Source organism: Centroberyx gerrardi, chromosome 19 (assembly GCF_048128805.1).
Source record: "Centroberyx gerrardi isolate f3 chromosome 19, fCenGer3.hap1.cur.20231027, whole genome shotgun sequence".
In the NCBI taxonomy this organism is placed as follows: domain Eukaryota; kingdom Metazoa; phylum Chordata; class Actinopteri; order Beryciformes; family Berycidae; genus Centroberyx; species Centroberyx gerrardi.
In genome coordinates, this window is record NC_136015.1 from 21,182,110 (window position 1) to 21,200,565 (window position 18,456).

The 18,456-nt window shown below is 44.1% G+C and overlaps 1 protein-coding gene across 1 annotated transcript in view; it reads left to right on the plus strand.

Annotated features, from left to right (window-relative positions):
- Positions 1 to 18,456, plus strand: part of rnf19b (ring finger protein 19B) — a 39,278-nt gene that overhangs the window by 10,403 nt on the left and 10,419 nt on the right. Inside the window, exons 2-4 of the mRNA XM_071899419.2 lie at positions 6,373 to 7,692; positions 15,785 to 15,984; positions 18,167 to 18,311. Coding sequence (XP_071755520.2) covers positions 7,016 to 7,692; positions 15,785 to 15,984; positions 18,167 to 18,311 — 1,022 coding nt within the window. The 5' untranslated portion in view covers positions 6,373 to 7,015. The remainder of the gene's footprint in view (positions 1 to 6,372; positions 7,693 to 15,784; positions 15,985 to 18,166; positions 18,312 to 18,456) is intronic.

Genomic DNA, 18,456 nt, shown 5'->3' on the forward strand with positions numbered 1-18,456 from the left:
CTCTCTCTGACTCTCTCTCCTCTCTCTTGCTCTGTCTCTCTCTCTCTCTCTCTCTCTCTCTCTGACTCTCTCTCCCTCTCTCTTGCTCTGTCTCTCTCTCTCTCTCTCTGTCTCTCTCTGACTCTCTCTCCCTCTCTCTTGCTCTGTCTCTCTCTCTCTCTCTCTGTCTCTCTCTGACTCTCTCTCCCTCTCTCTTGCTCTGTCTCTCTCTCTCTCTCTCTCTGTCTCTCTCTGACTCTCTCTCCCTCTCTCTTGCTCTCTCTCTCTCTCTCTGTCTCTCTCTGACTCTCTCTCCCTCTCTCTCTCTCTCTCTCTCTCTCTCTCTCTCTCCTCTCTCTCTCTCTGTCTCCTCTCTGACTCTCTCTCCCTCCTCTCTCTCTCTCTCTCTCTCTCTCTCTCTCTCTGTCTCTCTCTCTCTCTCTCTGTCTCTCTCTGACTCTCTCTCCCTCTCCCTCTCTCTCTCTCTCTCTCTCTCTTCTCTCTCTGTCTCTCTCTCTCTCTCTCTGACTCAGGAGGACCAGTCATGAACTTGGAATTGGGCTGTAAGGTTTCATCGTAGTAGTTTTGATAAACTGAGCATTAAAACCCTTTAATATAATCTTTTTAATTTGCATTTAAACTATTTAATTGGTCATTTTCAAAAGTATATTGTCAGTTGCATGTAAAGCACCGCTACATTGCTATTGATTATTATAGTAATAATACAGGAAAGGACAGTGTTTAGTGTGATTATGGGTACAACAGTGATGCAGTAGGCATGAGGCGTAGCTGAGGCTGGAAGGAATTATGGGAATTATCAGCACAGACAGGGTGCGTCTTTGACCAATCACATTGCTTGGCCGAAACTCGCCGTTATACAACAAACAGTCAGCAGTTTATTTTTGATCAATGTCAGGTTGCATGGTGTTTCTTTGTCTACAGCACATGCAGGTAACCTATACAGACTATATGTAAACGTTCATACAGGTACATTCAATTAAATTCAACTCAACTTTATTGTCATTCCATCTTACACACAAGTGCAGTGAAATGAAAAACGTAACAAGACAACATGAGACAACATGACATATAACACCTGTACTCACCAGGATGTGTGGTAATGCATGCACACATACTCACCAGGATGCACAGACACAGCCGATCACACACTGGCAAACATGCACACGTACACACACACACACACACACACACACGCACACAAACTAATGGCGCCTTCATCTTCACACCTGAGAGAAAACAGGGCAGCTTGACTGAATCTGTCTTGTTTCTGAAGCTTTGATTTAGAAAACAGGGTGAAGGAAGAGATTTTACCGGGGGGGGGAGGCTGGAGGCCGAGACTCTGGAGGGCAATACATAAAAGGAGCTAGATTTGTGTGTGTGTGTGTGTGTGTGTGTGTGTGTTTTTGAGAGAGAGAGAGAGAGAGAGCGAGAACAACAGAGAGAGAAATAGAAAGAACAACAGAGAGAAAGACAGAGATAGAAGAAAGGGATGTGCATTGCCAATGAAGTGAGAGCGTGAGAAAGGGTGGTTTTGAGTGTGTGTGTGTGTGTGTGTGTGTGTGTGTGTGTGTGTGCGCGTGCTGAATTGAGCAGCAGTGGAGTAGGAGGACAAGTGCGGAACAAAGAGTGTGTGAGTGTGTTGATAATAAATCAAGTCCAGATTGTGAAGTTCTCAGGCTGTTCAGGCCCATCTGCCATACTATGGCATGAGCACAACACACACACACACACACACACACACTCAAAATTCCCCCCCCATAGATCTATCTATCTGTCCTGTTATGTAGAGCATCGGCATTATTATTCAATCATCAACTCACACTTTGCACCATGTGAATGCCTTTAGATAACTGAATCCTCAGATAAAGAACCAGCAAATGTTTTCAAATCTCATTATCTAACACTGAAAGTTGCAGTATTTATACGTCACTTATAGAAAATCTTCACCTATTTATACTCATACTTAACAACATTAGTGGTTATGAATCATTTGCCTAATTTTGATTTAATTTTGGTTTCTGAACAACTGGCGCTTATGATTTTCTTTGTGTTTGTGTAAGAAGTGTGTTAACACTGATGAGGCATTTTAGAAAGTGGGAATGATTCACTGTGTCTGTGTGCGTATGTGCGCACCCTTGAATGTGTTCTGTGTGTGTGTGTGTGTATTTACAAATATTTGTATTGATGTACATGAGTGTGTATGTGTTTGTGTGTGTATGCAGCTGACCCTGCCAGACACTCGGACTTTGAAGAGTCGATGATGAATGAACGGGAAGACAGGAGCGAAGTCTTTAATTACAAATGTAGAACAGGGCAGAGCGGATGAAGATCCAACATGAGATGAAGAAGTCGTCTGATGTTACCTCCTTGGAAAACGGAGAAACTTTATCCTTGTTATTCACAAACACTCTTTCACACGGAGACTTTCGCCTCCGCTTTCTCATTGCTTCGCCAAAAAAAAAACCCTTCAAAACAAAACAAAAAAGCAACAGCTCTGGAGGAGCGTCTTGTCGTCGGGCAGGTCTGTTAGAGAGGTGTGTTTCTGGCAGGCTGTTCTGTAAACTTCTTAACGTTATGAACGCTTTTCACTAGTTTGATTCCAGTAGCAGTGGGAGTTGAACCAGGAATCCTGATCGCTGAGCCAAATGGGACTTCTGTTTTAGGAATACTGGAGGAGGAGGAAGCCTACACACACACACACACACAAACACACACACACACACACACACACACACACGCATGCACGCACACAGATCTACTGTTGAGTCATATTTGCAAAGTAGTGTGGACTTAAAAAGCCAAAAAAGCAGCACTCAGCGCTTCAGCACTCGTTCAAATCTCTCTCTCTCTCTCTCTCTCTCTCTCTCTCTCTCTCTGTCTCTCTCTCTCTCTCTCTCTTTCTCTCTCTCTCTGTCTCTCTCTCTCTCTTTCTCTCTCTCTCTCTCTCTGTCTCTCTCTCTCTCTCTGTCTCTCTCTCTCTGACTCCCTCTCCCTCTCTCTGTCTCTCTCTCTCCCTCTCTCTGTCTCTCTCTCTCTCTCTCTCTCTCTCTCTCTCTCTCGCCCTGCTCACTCATAACCCTACACCGATCTCACAGATGCCAACTGTGTTTCATCCTTTTAGTGTGTGTGTGTGTGTGTGTGTGTGTGTGTGAGATGCTCAGAGGGCAGCAGAGGAGAGCGCTATTACCAACTCAGCTGGTGGGAGAATTTTTTTAGAGACTGTGTACAGGCTTTTTACACACACACACACACACACACACACACACACACACTTCTGTTTCACCCCGAGAAGATGAGAAGAGAAGAACTGTTGATATAGCCTAGAGATGGAAGATGTGTGTGTGTCTATGTGTTGGTGTGTGTGTGTGTGTGTTTCCGTGGGTGTGTGTTTGTCCTCAAAACAGTTTTCCTTCGAGTCACAGCTTGTTAGTAATGTAGGTTATCAATAATAGGTCATTGTGCCTCGAATCTGTTTAAAAGATTGAATGTGAAATTAAACCGACAAGCAGGAGAGTCAAAATGGCTTCATTTTAAAGACACAATAAACCCCAAATTGATGTTTTCATCTGTTTCCCTCTCTATCAGGGTGAAGCATCACATGGCCACTGAGGTTAAGGTTAGCGTTAAGGTCACAGCTGGTTTACAGTCAACTTTTTAGGTGAGCATGATCCTGGAAAACCTTCACTGACCCCTGTTACACCTGCATTAACACGCACCTCATGTCCAGATTGTGCCTAGATCTGATGTAGCTGGATTATATTTACACCTGGTATTAAAATACATCTCTGGCGTACACGTGGAAATCCGGTTTCTCCATCTCTCACCAAAAGACAGATCGTCACGCTCGTCATGTCCTCCGGTAACATTTCCATCCTTTAAGCCTGACAGTAAACGCCTCGCCTCACTTGTTCCGTCTCCATGAGTGTCCTGACAGTCCATTTCTGACAAGGATCTCACTGTCTGAGCTGCCTGCCTCCTGTTGATTTGCGTGTGTGTTTCCTGGTTGGATCCGTGCAGGAAGGTTTATTTCCGTTTACATAGCTCCTATATGTGGATTGGAGACTCACTGCAATTACACTTTGTTGTTGAAAGCGTCTCTGACCAGCTGGTTTGGATGATCGGATCTTCAGTGCGTCTTGGATGCATTTTACGCCTGGATTTTTTTAATGCGTTTTTTGTGGTTAACTGATTACAGTCCGATCACGCGGGACGCTTGTTAATGCCAGGTGGAAAGAGAGTTGTAGCTTCTCATGTTGGAGATAGTAGGGTTGGATTCTCTATGGAAACAAGGGGCTTCTAGTCATGAGGAGAAAGGGATCCAAGGCTCCAAAATAGGTTAAGAAGCCTTTATTATATTTGGATATTCATTAAGTTCAAGTTTATTGTCGTGTGCATTAAAACAAATTCAGTTTCTACATTTCAATGCAATGAAAAGTTTGAGCCCTGGTTCCCTCCCCTTTAAAAAAGTGCAAATCCACTTGAAATATATAGTCCTATAGGTGAATTACACCTTCATTAAAAGGACAATAAAACCAACAAACAACAGTAGAGGACTGTCTTTCTGAAAAATTAAAAGCTTTTCAGAATAAATATCTAAATAGAAAAAAGGCTTTTAACCTATTTTGGAGAGCCTTTGATCTCTTTTCCTCATGACTGGAATATTATTTATCATGGGTTCAGGCTTTTCAGCTTGGCCAGGAAGTAGCTGGACCCGATCAGTCTCCTTCTCAGTGATTGGTCAGCTGGCTTGTCAATCACAAGAATCCCTTTCAAGTCCCCAGACTCCCCAGTCACAATCTCCTGAATGGTCTGGTGTTTACTGGGTCAGCATTCCCACGTGCGTGTGTGTGTGTGTGTGTGTGTGTTTGTGTGTGTGTGCACGCCCCTGGCCTTTAGACTAGAGGCCATAATCAGATTTGCTAAGGCTCAGTCAGAGAGGCCAGTAGCCCACTGGTCAGGGAGAGAAAACCAGGACACATGTGCAGTGTGTGTGTGTGTGTGTGTGTGTGTGTGTGTGTGTGTGTGTGTGTGTGTGTGTGTGTTTAAAGCTAATGGTCAGGAATGACAAAGTTAGTATCATTAGTTTACATGCATCCCATGAGAGAGTGTGATTCTTTTTGAGGCAGATTAGTATTGATCTTGTTACCTGTAATGTTTCAGACATTTCCACTTCTCTTTTACATTGCTGAAACCCTCTTATTTACAAAATGTAAATAAGTTGCTTGTTTTTAGCTTGATGACAGTGTATTTTTGACATTATCCACCAGGTTTGGTAAGGGTTTAATAAGGCCAAGAGCTCACAGTTTTTTCTCAATCCATAGAAGAGCCAGTGATCATTCAACTGAAAATAAAACATGAAAATTGCCAAAATTGGAGTTATGAGTTACGTTTCATGCGATATGTACAATGATAACATAACATAATAACATGTATGTGCATTCATGTAGGCAGTGCACACAGTCTTTAACATAGTCTGCACAGCCTGTAATTGTAGTGTGTACACAGGATGTAATTATCGTACGTGTGTGTGTGTAATTAACGCTTTATGCTTGTGTGTTTTCGTTTACAGGTATGTGCGCAGTTCTGTGTGTGTGTGTGTGTGTGTGAGTACATGTGCACATGACTATCAGTTTGAACCGGTGTGCATTGATTTACAGGTGTGTGTGTGTGTGTATGTGTGTGTATGTGTGTGCATTTGGGAGTCTGCATACGTGTGTCTGCATGTATTCAGTTACGGGTGTATGCACAATTGTATGTGTGTGTGTGTGTGTGTGTGTGTGTGTGTGTGTGTGTGTATGCGTCTACATAAGTGCCAGAGTCACAGAGTGGGTCGCTGTTTGCCTCGCTCATAGTGAGCGTCACCATGGCAACGGCACTAGCAGCGCAGTGTGAAGTGGAGGAAGAGCTTGTGGTGCTCAGTGTGTGATAGAGAGAGAGAGAGAGAGAGAGAGAAGATAGAAAAGGCGAGAGGAGGACAGGGTTGCTGGTTTTGAATGGATGGATGAATGGTCAGACTGGTAGGTGATGTCATCTATTTAATAGCTATGTGATTTATGTTAGAGTATTCAACCGTTCCTGAACAAATATAGTATAAGATTTCCTTTGTATTTGCACAAATAATGTGTTAACAGTGATGAGGTGTTTCATTATAAAGTATGAACCATTCGTTGTGTGTGTGTGTGTGTGTGTGTGTGTGTGTGTGTACTTGGCCCTGACAGATTATCCGTTCAGCGTCCCAAGAGTTAATGATCAAATCGAAACACAGGAGGAGCAAACGAAAGAGAGAGAGAGAGAGAGGGAGAGAGAGGGAGAGAGGTGTGTCATACTGAGCATGCTCTTTGTGCTAACTTCCTGCTCTCTTCTTCCCTACAGAACAGACAGATTCAGACAGAGACCGGCACACAACGCGCCCGACGGGAAGAGGAACGACGGGAGGAGGAATTCTGAAAAGAGCCGAGGCGAATCAGATCGAAACCGGAGGAATTATAACATTTTGACTGGTCTCCGACAAGCTCTGTGGATTTTTGTGTTACCTTCTTCTGTTTGTCGTTGTCTGTTGTCTGTTAGTCTGTTTTTTTGTCTTTTTGGTTGACAGTAAGAATTACAATCATGTTTGACCCCAAGATCTGCCTGGGAGACGGGAGACTTGCTGTTTTTTTATCTTTGTGAACCTTTTGGCTGCCAAGTTTGAGAGAAACTCTGTTTGAGTTGAAGGGGATTTTTTTTCTAGTTTACGCATTCTCTTTCTGTTTTGACTTCTCCGTTATCTCACACAGTTGTTTCCTGATCAGCGTTTGTTTCTCGTAAGAGGAAGAGAAGGTGGTGACTGACTTCTTTTTCTGCCAGGAGCCTGAGAAGCATTTGCATTCCAGTTTGGGTTTCACAAGAGGACAAATCCTCCCTTGTGTGTGTGAGACAGAGTGTGTGTTTGTGCCACACTGTGTCTGCGCAGCTCTCTCTGTGATATAATAACCTGTATCAGAAGACAATAACCGGCCCTGTCTCTCGTGGGAAAATGGGATCAGAAAAAGACTCTGAGTCGCCTCACTCCTCGGTGAGCGGCGTCCCCAACCCAAAGTGCCGCGCGGCAGGAAAACGCCAGGGACGCATCTCCTTCCACAGCCTCTTCCACGGCAAGCGGGGCTCCCGGGGCGCAAAAGCAGGGGCGGCCACCCCTTTAGCCCAGCAGCTCCATCACCACCACCACCACACACAACAACACCAACAGCTTCTCCCTGCTGCCTTGAACACAACGCCCGCCCCGGCCTCTGCGACGGCCACCGCTTCCGTGGCCGCCGCGGCCGCCGCGGCCCCCCAGGACGCCGCCTCCTGCGGCCCCTCGGAGCCCCTCTCCTCCAGCCAGCCGTCCCTGGGCGGAGCCCCTTCCTCCGGGGAGGCCAACCTCCTGGAGTGCCCCCTGTGCCTGGTGCGCCAGCCCGCCGACCAGCTGCCCGAGCTGCTGGGCTGCAGCCACCGCTCCTGCCTCTGCTGCCTGCGCCAGTACCTCCGCATCGAGATCACCGAGAGCCGCGTCCAGCTCAGCTGCCCCGAGTGCGCCGAGCGACTGGCGCCCCGGCAGGTGGCGGACATCTTGGACGACGCGGCGCTGTTGGAGAAGTACGAGGAGTTCCTGCTGCGGCGATGCCTCGCCTCCGATCCGGACTGCCGGTGGTGTCCGGCGCCCGACTGCGGGTAAGAGACAGTCTGTCACTCTCTCCTCACCGCTGTTTATTCCATGTTTCTAGGATCTGAGCCACATGTGACCTTTCAGCTTTGCTGCTGTCTCAGTGATGTAAACGTTTGTATCTGTGGGGAGATTTAGCTGAGACCTAAGAAAAAGATTTAGAGGATGAACCTCCACATGCGTTAGGCTCTCCTGGAGAAACTTCTCGCTGTCAGGTGAAAAGAAGAGGCTGACGAATCCACACGTTTCAGAGGAGGCACGTGGTCGTCCACACCCTCCCCGGTCAACAGGGGGGTCGCACGATGACGGGGCCCGTGGAGCATATTGGGAATTGGCAACAACACAATTGGGAGAAAATAGCTTAGAGGACTTATGTGTTAGCTGCTCACTGAATTGAAACTGAAATCTTTAATGACCCTGAGGGAATAAAGGTTTCACCTTGCGCATGTGATAAAAACAATAACTGTGAGTAACAGTGAGAAGTAGAAACATATGAGTCAGATAAGAAGTGGGAAAATGTAACGTTAAACATCTCCATATCTAAAGGAGGTAAAAAAAATATGTGTGATTAAATTACCGGTAGCGTTGCCAGAAGTCCTTTCATATTTGTGAAAGAACAAGCTGTAACTCAGATCAGCGTTTCTCAAAGACCGGTAAACAGAGGTAGGGCATATGGAGATTAAAATGGAGAAAGTGATAGCTTCTGCAACTATTGTCATCTCATTGTTGTTGGCTATTAGGTTGCCGTAGCCTTCTTAAATTCCCTGCAATGTAAATCAGATAAAGGCCGGTAGCTGGTAGATCAGGTAAACATCTTAAAAAACAGATTAGATTTAACTCCAGACACACTGTGCCCACTTCTAAATCCTTTCAGCACACGTAACAATGTTAACCGAAACCAGTTGTATCTCATCATTGTTATCAGGCTAATGGCTGTTGACTCTCTCTCTCTCTCTCTCTCTCTCTCTGTCTCACTCTTTCCTCTCACCCCCTTTCTCTCTCTTTCTCTCTCTTTTCTTTCCTTTTTCTTTTTCCTTTGTCTCTCTGTCGCTCTCCCACACTCGCTCACATCCGCACACTCTGCCTTTTTGGCATGAATTCCAGATGGACGGCAAAGCATCTAAAATACAATTGAATATAAAATAGCGTGTGAGTGTGTGTGTGTGTGTGTGTGTGTGTGTGTGTGTGTGTGTGTGTGTGCTCTGCTGAATTTCTCTCTGTGGTTTTGTGAGAACAGGAACCAGTGCGACCTGCTGTGTCAGAGAAGCTGAGGAAGACAAATCTGAAAGTGGAGGAGTGAAACTGTAACTGGGTTAGAAAGGCTGTTAGCTGGTCCTGTGGTTGGGGAGGGGAACAGGCCGGTCCGGGGAACTTTCTGGAACAAATGAGAGGCGTTTTATAAAGCAGCGAGTGATTCATTGTGTTTGTGTTTGTCTGTGTGTGTGTGTGTGTGTGTGTGTGTGTGTGTGTGTGTGTGTGTGTGTGTGTGTGTGTGCTTGTCCGTGTGGGAAGGAAGAACGCAGATATTCGGTGAGATTTTTCTGTGGTTTGGTACAGTAATGCTGGCGTTGTCACAGGGGAAGGCCATAACTCTGCTGTGGTGTATGTGTGTGTGTATTTGTGTGTGTGTGTGTGTGTGTGTGTGTGTGTTTGTAGGTCTCTGTCTTTATGTCTTTTTAGATGTTTGTCCGTGTGTGTCTGTGTCTTTGTATTTATGTCTCTGTTTCTGTGTGTGGGTGTGTGTGTGTGTGTGTGTCTATACCTGTGTGTGTGTGTGTGTGTGTGTGTGTGTGTGTGTGTTTCTGTGAATCTTCCTACGTGTGTTTCTGTTTCTTTTTTACTTTCTCTCTTTCTCTCTTCGTATTTGGTTGAGTGTATGAGTGTGTCTGACTGTGTGTGTGTGTGTGTGTGTGTGTGTGTCTGAGTGTGTGTGTGTGTGTGTTCAGTAGTGCCAGCAGCATCATATGGGCAGGCCAAGCAGTGACCTACATATTTAAAGGGACGATCCTCTGTCTGACGCCAGCAGAGTGACTCACTGTAACCGCCCCGCTTATTTCAATCAGGCAAGTCGACTAAGTCCAAATTATTATTCACAGCAGTGGCCTGGAGGGAGCGAGGATGACCTAAGTGTACACACACATATACACATATACACACACACACACACACACACACACACACCTGGGAGAACTGGAGAATAGGCCTCTACAGAAAGTCTGCAATAAGTGTGAATTGCTCCTGTGCAACTGTTTGACTTGTGCGTGCTTGTAAGTGAGAATGTGTGTGTGTGTGTGTGTGTGTGTGTGTGTGTGTGTGTGTGTGTGTTTGTTTCTGTGTGTGGTTGCATCTCAACCCACTTGAGGAAAGTTATGCAAATGTGTCCTCATTTTGGCATCTTATCTCGTTTGACAGATTTTGTTTGTTAGCTATGAGATCAATACTGGCTGAGTTAATGAAAGCTTGGAATGGAGCACCGAATAGAACAGAATAGAATAGAATAGAATAGAATAGAATAGAATTTGAATATTTGGCTGTCCTATGGTACCAAATAGACACAATATATATGACAGGATGTGACAGATGGAAGCACAAGACACATTTATAAACACAGAATCAATGTAAAATGTGGTGGTTGGCTATTTGTATTCCAACAGGCTGATACTCTATTACTTACTTTATACTACAGTACATATGGTAGATTAAAAATATGTGGCTGCTCTCTGTTTATTTTGAACAATCTGTACGAGGGCAGCCATTGTAGGAGTCCTCCATCATGCATTTATCCTGCATCTGTTTATCTGCAGATAATGAATTCATGAATGTTATTCAGTTGAACAAAATTAGTGCATTATAACACAAAACTGTAGTGACTCATCTGATTAGTTACCAGACCATTTATTGTTAATTTTCAGTGGCTGAAAAGAGAACATAACTTAGTCTTTCCAAACAGTTCCTCACATGTTGAGAGGGGATAAGAGTTGCTTCTCCAACCAAGTCTGTTTTTAAAAAAAAGATGCTCATTAGAGTCAAGGGTAAAAGAATATTTGAAAATCAGTAGGCACGGCAATCTTCTTTTGAGTGCAAAAGCTTAAAAAAGCTTTTACTTTCCCATGGCTACCAAACAGTTCCTCATGGGGATGGAGCCAAAGTGCAGCGGTAGTTCAGCAAGCATGCAATGCCTTTTTTTAAATGGGCCCTATTGTAGGAATTCAGAATTTGCTCTATTTATATACATATATGATCATAGATGTTTAATGAAGACATTGTTAACATTTTATGTTGTTTGAGTTTGTAAATTTAAAGTTTTTAACCAGCCTTTTCAGGCTAACTCCAGTCAACACATCACAACTGGACTTGAACATGATTGGCTCCCTTAACTAGGCAGTATATAATCCTTCCAATCAGTTTGCAGCATTTTACTGACAAACCCCTGAAATGCCTCCAAACAGCAGGTTTGCCTCATTTGAATTAGAAGAGCTTGTGTTGTCAGTCAAGTATATTATGGCTGACTTAGTCTTCAAATTCATTCAATAAATACCCTTCTAAATAAACTACATTTATTTGCAAAACAGTTTATTTGAAAACTAAACCATGAAAACTGGATAACATGGAAAGCCAAATTTGCCAGATGCAACAAATATAGAGGAATATTTCTAGGTAGTATTGGTGCAGAGATGCATATCAACAGCTAACATAATAAAACAACACACACTGACACATGGTACAAGAACAACAGGACCTCACATGCAGTGCAAAGAGACACACTATGGACGGTAGACTACAAGTTTATATTATACATGTTAGTCTTTTGTCTTTAGGTTTCTGTCTCTCACTTTTTTTTTTTTTTTACAAAATCCACCGATAGATGACTAAATTAAAGTCTTTATCAGCCATTCGCTCAGATAAACCTGTCCTCTGGTAAATCTGAGTCGTCCTCTTAACTCTCTCCTGACCCGCTCCCCTCCTCCAGCCAATAAGGTCTCGGTCTGCGTGATTGACAGGACGGGACATCCAGTGAGAACAAAGAGTGGTGCTCCGCTGTCTCCTCTGGCTGTCAGTTGCTATGGCGACTATCGATGCGGCATAGAGGGAGCGTTGCCAGGGGTAACAGGAGTTGGGACTTAATTAAAGAGATCATTACATACCCGCTGGACTCAATGTGCGTGTGTGTGTGTGTGTGTGTGTACAAGTGTCTGAAGATTTCTGTGCCTTTTTGTTGTGTGAGATGTAATGTGTGTGTTTGCATGCGTTTGTGCGTATGTTCTGTATGTGTGAGTGTGTGTGTCAGACAAACATGCACTCGGCTTGTCCCGGTGTTTAATAGCGCCTGGCGTTGGCGTGTGTGTGTGTGTGTGTGTGTGTGTGTGTGTGTGTGTTGTAACAGGCATTTACAGGCTCAGCAGGATTCCCAGGTGGACTGTCTGTCTGTGTGCGTTTCCTCGCAGCACGCAGCATGTCAACACTCATAAAATCCCCCCATCCTCTCCTCCGCCTCTCCTCCTCCGTCTCTTCCAGTGTCTGTCTGTCTCTTTGCAGTTTACATTTCAGCCGTTTTGCCAACGACGCCCTTAGCTGTCTCTCTCTGTCTCTTTCAGTGACTCTCTCCCTCTGTCTCTCTCTCTCTCTCTCTCTCTCTCTGTATCTCTTTTGCTTTGCTTTCTGTTTGTCTTTCACTCCCTCTCTCTCGCCTCCTCCTTTCTCTCCCTCTCCTCGCTCTCTCTCTCTCTGTATCTCTTTTGCTTCGCCTCTCTTTGTCTTTCTGTTTGTCTTTCACTCCCTCTCTCTTCTCTCTCTCTCTTCTCTCTCTCTCTCTCTCTCTCTCTCTGTTATCTCGGTACTGTCAGTCCATATTGCGCTCTGCACCGCAGTGGAATCCACCAATCGTGAGACAGCGTTGACGTGGGTTGCTCTCCCAGGAAAAGGCTGTCGTAGCAACCTGTGCACTGTACCGCAACAAGTCCCCCGAGTTAGCCAGAAGAACACACACACACACGCACACACACCCACACACACACACACACACACACTCTGTACTTGTTGTTTTTGTGGACAACTTCTTTGTGTCATTGTGGAGACATGAGGGAGACAACGCAGATCGTCTCAAAGCCCCGGGCGAGCTGAAGGACAGGGAACTTCTGAAGTGTAGCGGGGTGGAAACGGGGCATCAAGTGGCTCTTAGCAGCTGTTTTAAAAGGGAAACAGTTAAAGTGTAAGCGCCCCTGAGATGAAGTGTGAAGTCGTTGCTCGTTTGACATTTTGCTGCTCTGCTGAGGAGAGCTGGAAGCGTTGCGCTGCTGTTGCAGAAACAAAAACACAGAACTGCTGTTTCAGTGTTTGTCTGTCTCTCGTTTGAATTGAAAGTTTTACATGGTCATTCGAGTGCTGAGTGAGTTTTGTGACGCTTTGGTTCACGACACCTGTTGAAAACCCCGAGGATAATTTCAAAAACAAATGGGTGTAGATGAGAAAATAAGCATTCTTTTCTTTAATCTTACAAAACATAGGCTACTTTTTGCAGATATTTGTTTTTTCACAGCAGTGATACAGAGGACCATCGTAGAACTGATAATGTATTAACTGCCAGATAATGTAATAACCTGCCAAAATGCAATAAATATATCCCTTCAATGTAATAAAAATATTGACTAATAATGTAGCAAGTGAGGTGATTATATTCTTCTTATTCTTACGAGTTATTACATTATCAGGCAATATTATTATTACATCATTAGTTACAAATATTTAGCTAAAAATACATTACACCACTTCTGAAGTAATAAACACCAGTTAATGTAGTAGTGTGATATTATTGTTATTACTTTATCCAGCATTTTATTACATTAACAGGTTTTATTAACCTATTTACAGGGACATTTGTATTACATTATTTAGCAATTACGACATTATCAGTTGCTACAAAGCCCCATTTTTAACAGCTTGCTGCATTTTTTGCAGTTTGTCCACTCCTCCCGTGAAGTGTTTGTAAAATCCTGCAGCACTAATGCAGCACAGATGCAGAGTGAAGGGATTTCTGCAATAGCTACGACTGTAAAAACACAAGTCTCCCTGTAGGAATGCCAGCTCATGTCTTATCTTGTCCTCAGAAAACAAACTCTCGTCTCCTCTGCTATCCTTCAGTTTATTCCGTCCCCAGATGCCTGAGTACAGGCCGTCACACTGTTTGAAGAGGTGGTTGTGAGAGACATACCGCCATGTTGGAGGAGTGCCAAAACATAAAAGTTTGTGATGTTACCACCTCTTCCTCCTCAATCTTCTGCTTTTTATAGTATAACTTGAACATCCTACCACCGCGAAGAAAACAGGCATTGTCTTTGTTTTGTCAGGGAGGAAAGAGACAGCATCGTTACGATCTGCTTTTGTTATCACTCCTCCAACATGTTGTCCCACGTAACCGTTGGTGACGACATTTCCTGACAGGCCTCTCTTGTGATTTCTCCAGTGATTGACATATGCTTTATCTCTCTATCTGCTTCTCCTTCTCTTTAATTTCCTCCTTTCTCAATATTGTTACTAAACACACTCGTTGCTATATTTACCGTTTCTCCTCCTACCTCGCTGGCTTAAGTTAACGAAAAAGACAAAGATTAGTCTGTTATAGTTGCAAGGTGGATATTTATTCTCCAAGGACTTACAGAAAAAAACATTTACTTTACTTTAAGTGCTGACTGTTGTAAAATATAAAAAATACATGGGCATCAATGAGTAATTAAGCAGATAATCAATTGTGATCAATAGTCACAGTAATGTTGATTGTCACATTCAGAGGAGTTCTACCCTCATAACAGTCCATCAATGAAAGGTACAATTTTTAAAATGGCTGTTCCCAGAATAACTCCTTTCATTACAGCAGTATTCACATGCTTTGCAACAGTGAATACTCCACTGATTAACTAATCTCTCTCTCCTTTCTCAATATTGGAACTTTGTGATTTCCATATTGATTAACTTCCCCGTCTCTCTCTTTCCTTCTTTCCCAATATTGTGACCAAGTGATTACTCCATTGATCAAATGGTCTCTCTGTCTGTCTCTGTCTCTCTCTTCTCCTTCAATAGAGGGTTGTCAGGTGATGTAGCGATGCGTGTCCTCTAGCGGCCATATTGAAGGTCTTCAGCTCTTGGCAACAACGGCTGAGAACAGTTAATTGCATTTCTAAACTCACTACTCAGCAGTCTCAACCTCTTAGCCTGTGGAATAGACATGGTTTATTTCTGTGCTGTTTTTAGTAGGAGAATGGTCATTTAATCATTGTTCATCTTATCGATCTTGTGTTTAGATAATGTCAGCTTGGTAGTTAGCTAGCTGATGCGTCCTGGGTTCGAATCCGGACCAGGACCTTTGTCGCATACCTGTGTCTGTTCAGTTTACTCTCTGTCTGGTTAACACATCTGATTTGCACAGGAGCCAGCGTTAATTGGCTAGTTAATTAACATTAGTTGCTTTGCTAAATTAGCTTGCTGGTTAGCTAGCTAGCTAACATAACAAAAAAAAGATCCACTCAGTGGATGTTTCAGTAAGTTCAATTTGGAAACAAATGTACCTTATCGGACCATTCACTTGGTCTTTTACATATAGCGTTCATGAATGGACCACACAAATGTTCTTGAGATATCTCTCTTGTTTTTGCCTGGTTGCTAGTTAGCGGCTAATTCTCCACTGGACCTCAGGAGATTTGTGATGCAACTGCGAAGCCTCTATATACGAACTCATACCATTGTTGTTAAGCAGTGCCTTCTTCACATGCTATTTTGTCGGAAAATCAAACCCAGAACGCCCTGAAGCTTAGCAAACTTAATTTAAACAAATGTTATTTAGGATGTTTAGTCTGGCTAACTAAAAACCTGTAGCTAATAAAGGTGCATGTGTATGTAAGTGTTTAATTACTGTTGACTGACAAAACTTTTTTTTTCCACCATGTTGAGAAGGTTAAAGTTATCGATGTGTGATAACTTGGAAACTCGGGTAGCAAAATTTTCTCTGACTTTCCGATGACATCATTTGACTTGGTTAGTTACTTCTGCATCAGTTAACACCTCTGTCTCTCTCTCTCTCTCTCTCTCTCCTCCCCCTCTCTCTCTCAGGTTTGCGGTCATCGCCTCCGGCTGTGCCAGCTGTCCCAGGCTGGTGTGTCGCAGGGAGGGCTGCGGGGCCGAGTTCTGCTACCACTGCAAACAGGCCTGGCATCCCAACCAGACCTGCGACTCGGCCCGCCAGCAGAGGGCGCAGTCCCTGCACACACACAGCAACCACTCCCCCAGCTACACGCAGGAGCAGGGCCCCGGTGAGCACACACACACACACACACACATACACACACAACCACTCAACCTTTCTGGAGAGTACTTGCATCACACACACAAACAATGTCACACAAATTCACACAGACAAAAACACACATTCACATATACAAACACAGTATTTGCGTGTGTTTGTGTGTGTTTGTGTGTGTGTGTGTGTGCATGTGTGTGTATGTATATGTGCTTGGTGCAGACATAAATAGACAGATAAAGTCTTTTACCCCAGCACTTCCGTTTTCAAAATTTCTCTCACACCCCTGGGTGCTCTCTGTCTCTGCTGTCGCTGCTCACCGCACTCCTGTCTCCCTCAGTGTGTCAGAGCGGCGCCCGTCTGCAGGACCGTCTCACCGGCGCTCCTGCCACTGGGGGAAGGTGCGAAGTTCAGCCAGGCATGAGCCGCTATTTATATCGCACTTCCCCCACTCGATAGTTTCGCTTTTAACTGCAGCATCTTCTTTCAAACAGCACTGAGAAGAGCGGAAGAAGTGCTTCGGTGCTCTGATGTGCCTGTGTGTGTGTGTGTGCGTGTGTGTGTGTGTGTGAGACAGGGTTCCCACGGGCCTTGAAAATCAAAGTTCAAAGATTGTGGATTTGAGAAAATAAAATAAGGCCTTGCAAGTTTTTGAAAATGAATGGATGGCCCTGAAAGTACTTGATTTTTTTAAAAATGAAAATATAGCAGCCAAACTCATCAGTATGCCTCATCTCTCTCTGTCCGAGGATCAACACTTCACATGAGGAAAACCCTGGAGACTTGACAAGATCATGAGTACAAAAATAGGCCTCTGTGATGATTTTGACTAATGCCATGCCGGTTTTGAGTCCTTGAATTTCACAAGACCTTGAAAGTCATTGAAAAGCCCTTGAATTTGATGTCTAAGTGTCCATAAACCCTCACAAAAATGCAAAACGCCCTCATCAATGAGCCTGAGGAGATTAATACCTCAAATGCATTCTTGCCTTGAAATGGTTGATGCATCCTATACTGTATTTACATAATCCTGTATCATATACTTGTTGTAGAGATGGAGAGAGACAGACCAAATGTCAAAAAGACAAAAAAAAACTACAAACATCCGTGCTTGTGTGTGCGCACATGCATGTATGTGTGTCTATAATCCCATTTTGATTAAAAGTTTATTAGATAAAACCCTCCGGCTGTCCTCAGTCATCTCTCTCTCTCTCTCTCTCTCTCTCACTCTCTCTTTCCTTAATAAACCACTTCCAGTCTTCTTCGCTCTGCCAAATATGCAAAGGGTCTGACAACAATCGTCTGGTACTGACTCACAGAAACCAGGTGTCTGTCTGTCTGTCTGTCTGTCTGTCTGTCTGTCTGTCATGTGTCTGTCTGTCCATGCCTGGCATTTATTCCACTGGAGACAGACAGAGAGAGAGAGAGAGAGAGAGAGAGAGACAAGGAATAGAAAGGGGAGAGGAAGAAAGGGAGGGTGGGAGAGAGAGAGAGAGAGAAAGTGAAAGAGTATGTCACGCTGTGTCAGCAGCATACAGAGTACACAAACAATAACAATACCTCCCTCCCCCCCCGCGCCCCCCCGCCCCGCCTGCCAAATCTGCCGGAGTCATTCTGAGTCAAAACGCCCTTTAAAGCGCAGAGTCGGTTCCCAGCATCCAGAAGCGAAACACACATTTAATGGATTCCCTGCAACTTCCTGGCTTTTCCTCAAAAAGCATTAGAGGACAAACTGCTCCGATTGCCCAATCCATTACTCTAATGAGCTTTGATTTTGATGCCAGGAGAGAAAGAGACAAAGAAACACTGAAGACAGTTTTGTACCGCTCGCATTTTAACTAGTTTAACCTTTTGTTTTTGACAAGACCTACCAAATGCAAGCGAATACTTGAAAAGTTTTGTATTTTTAACCCTTTTGACTATACATGTATGCATACAGTACATACATACATGTACACATAGATACATGACAATATTTAAGCATACAATATCTAAGCTATTTAGTTTACTCATTTTAAACAGACATAAAAAGGAATCAAGGAAAGAGTTTTGTATTTTAAGACTTTTGTATTATTTTTTTGGAGTTTTGGATTTAACCTTTTGAACTTTTTAACCAGACACACAAAAAAGTACTTAATGCTTGACACAAGTGATGATGTCACTAACCGCCGACCGTGTCCTGTTTCTGTCCCCAGCTGATGACATCAAGCCCTGCCCGCGATGCGGCGCTTACATCATCAAGATGAACGACGGGAGCTGCAATCACATGACCTGCGCCGTCTGCGGCTGCGAGTTCTGCTGGCTCTGCATGAAGGAGATCTCCGACCTGCACTACCTCAGGTACACACACACGCACACACACACACGCACACACACGCACGCACGCACGCACGCACACACACACACACACACACATGGACACACACACACTACACTTATGATGATGTGGTTCAGTCTCTAATTCCTAACACTAACCTTATACCCA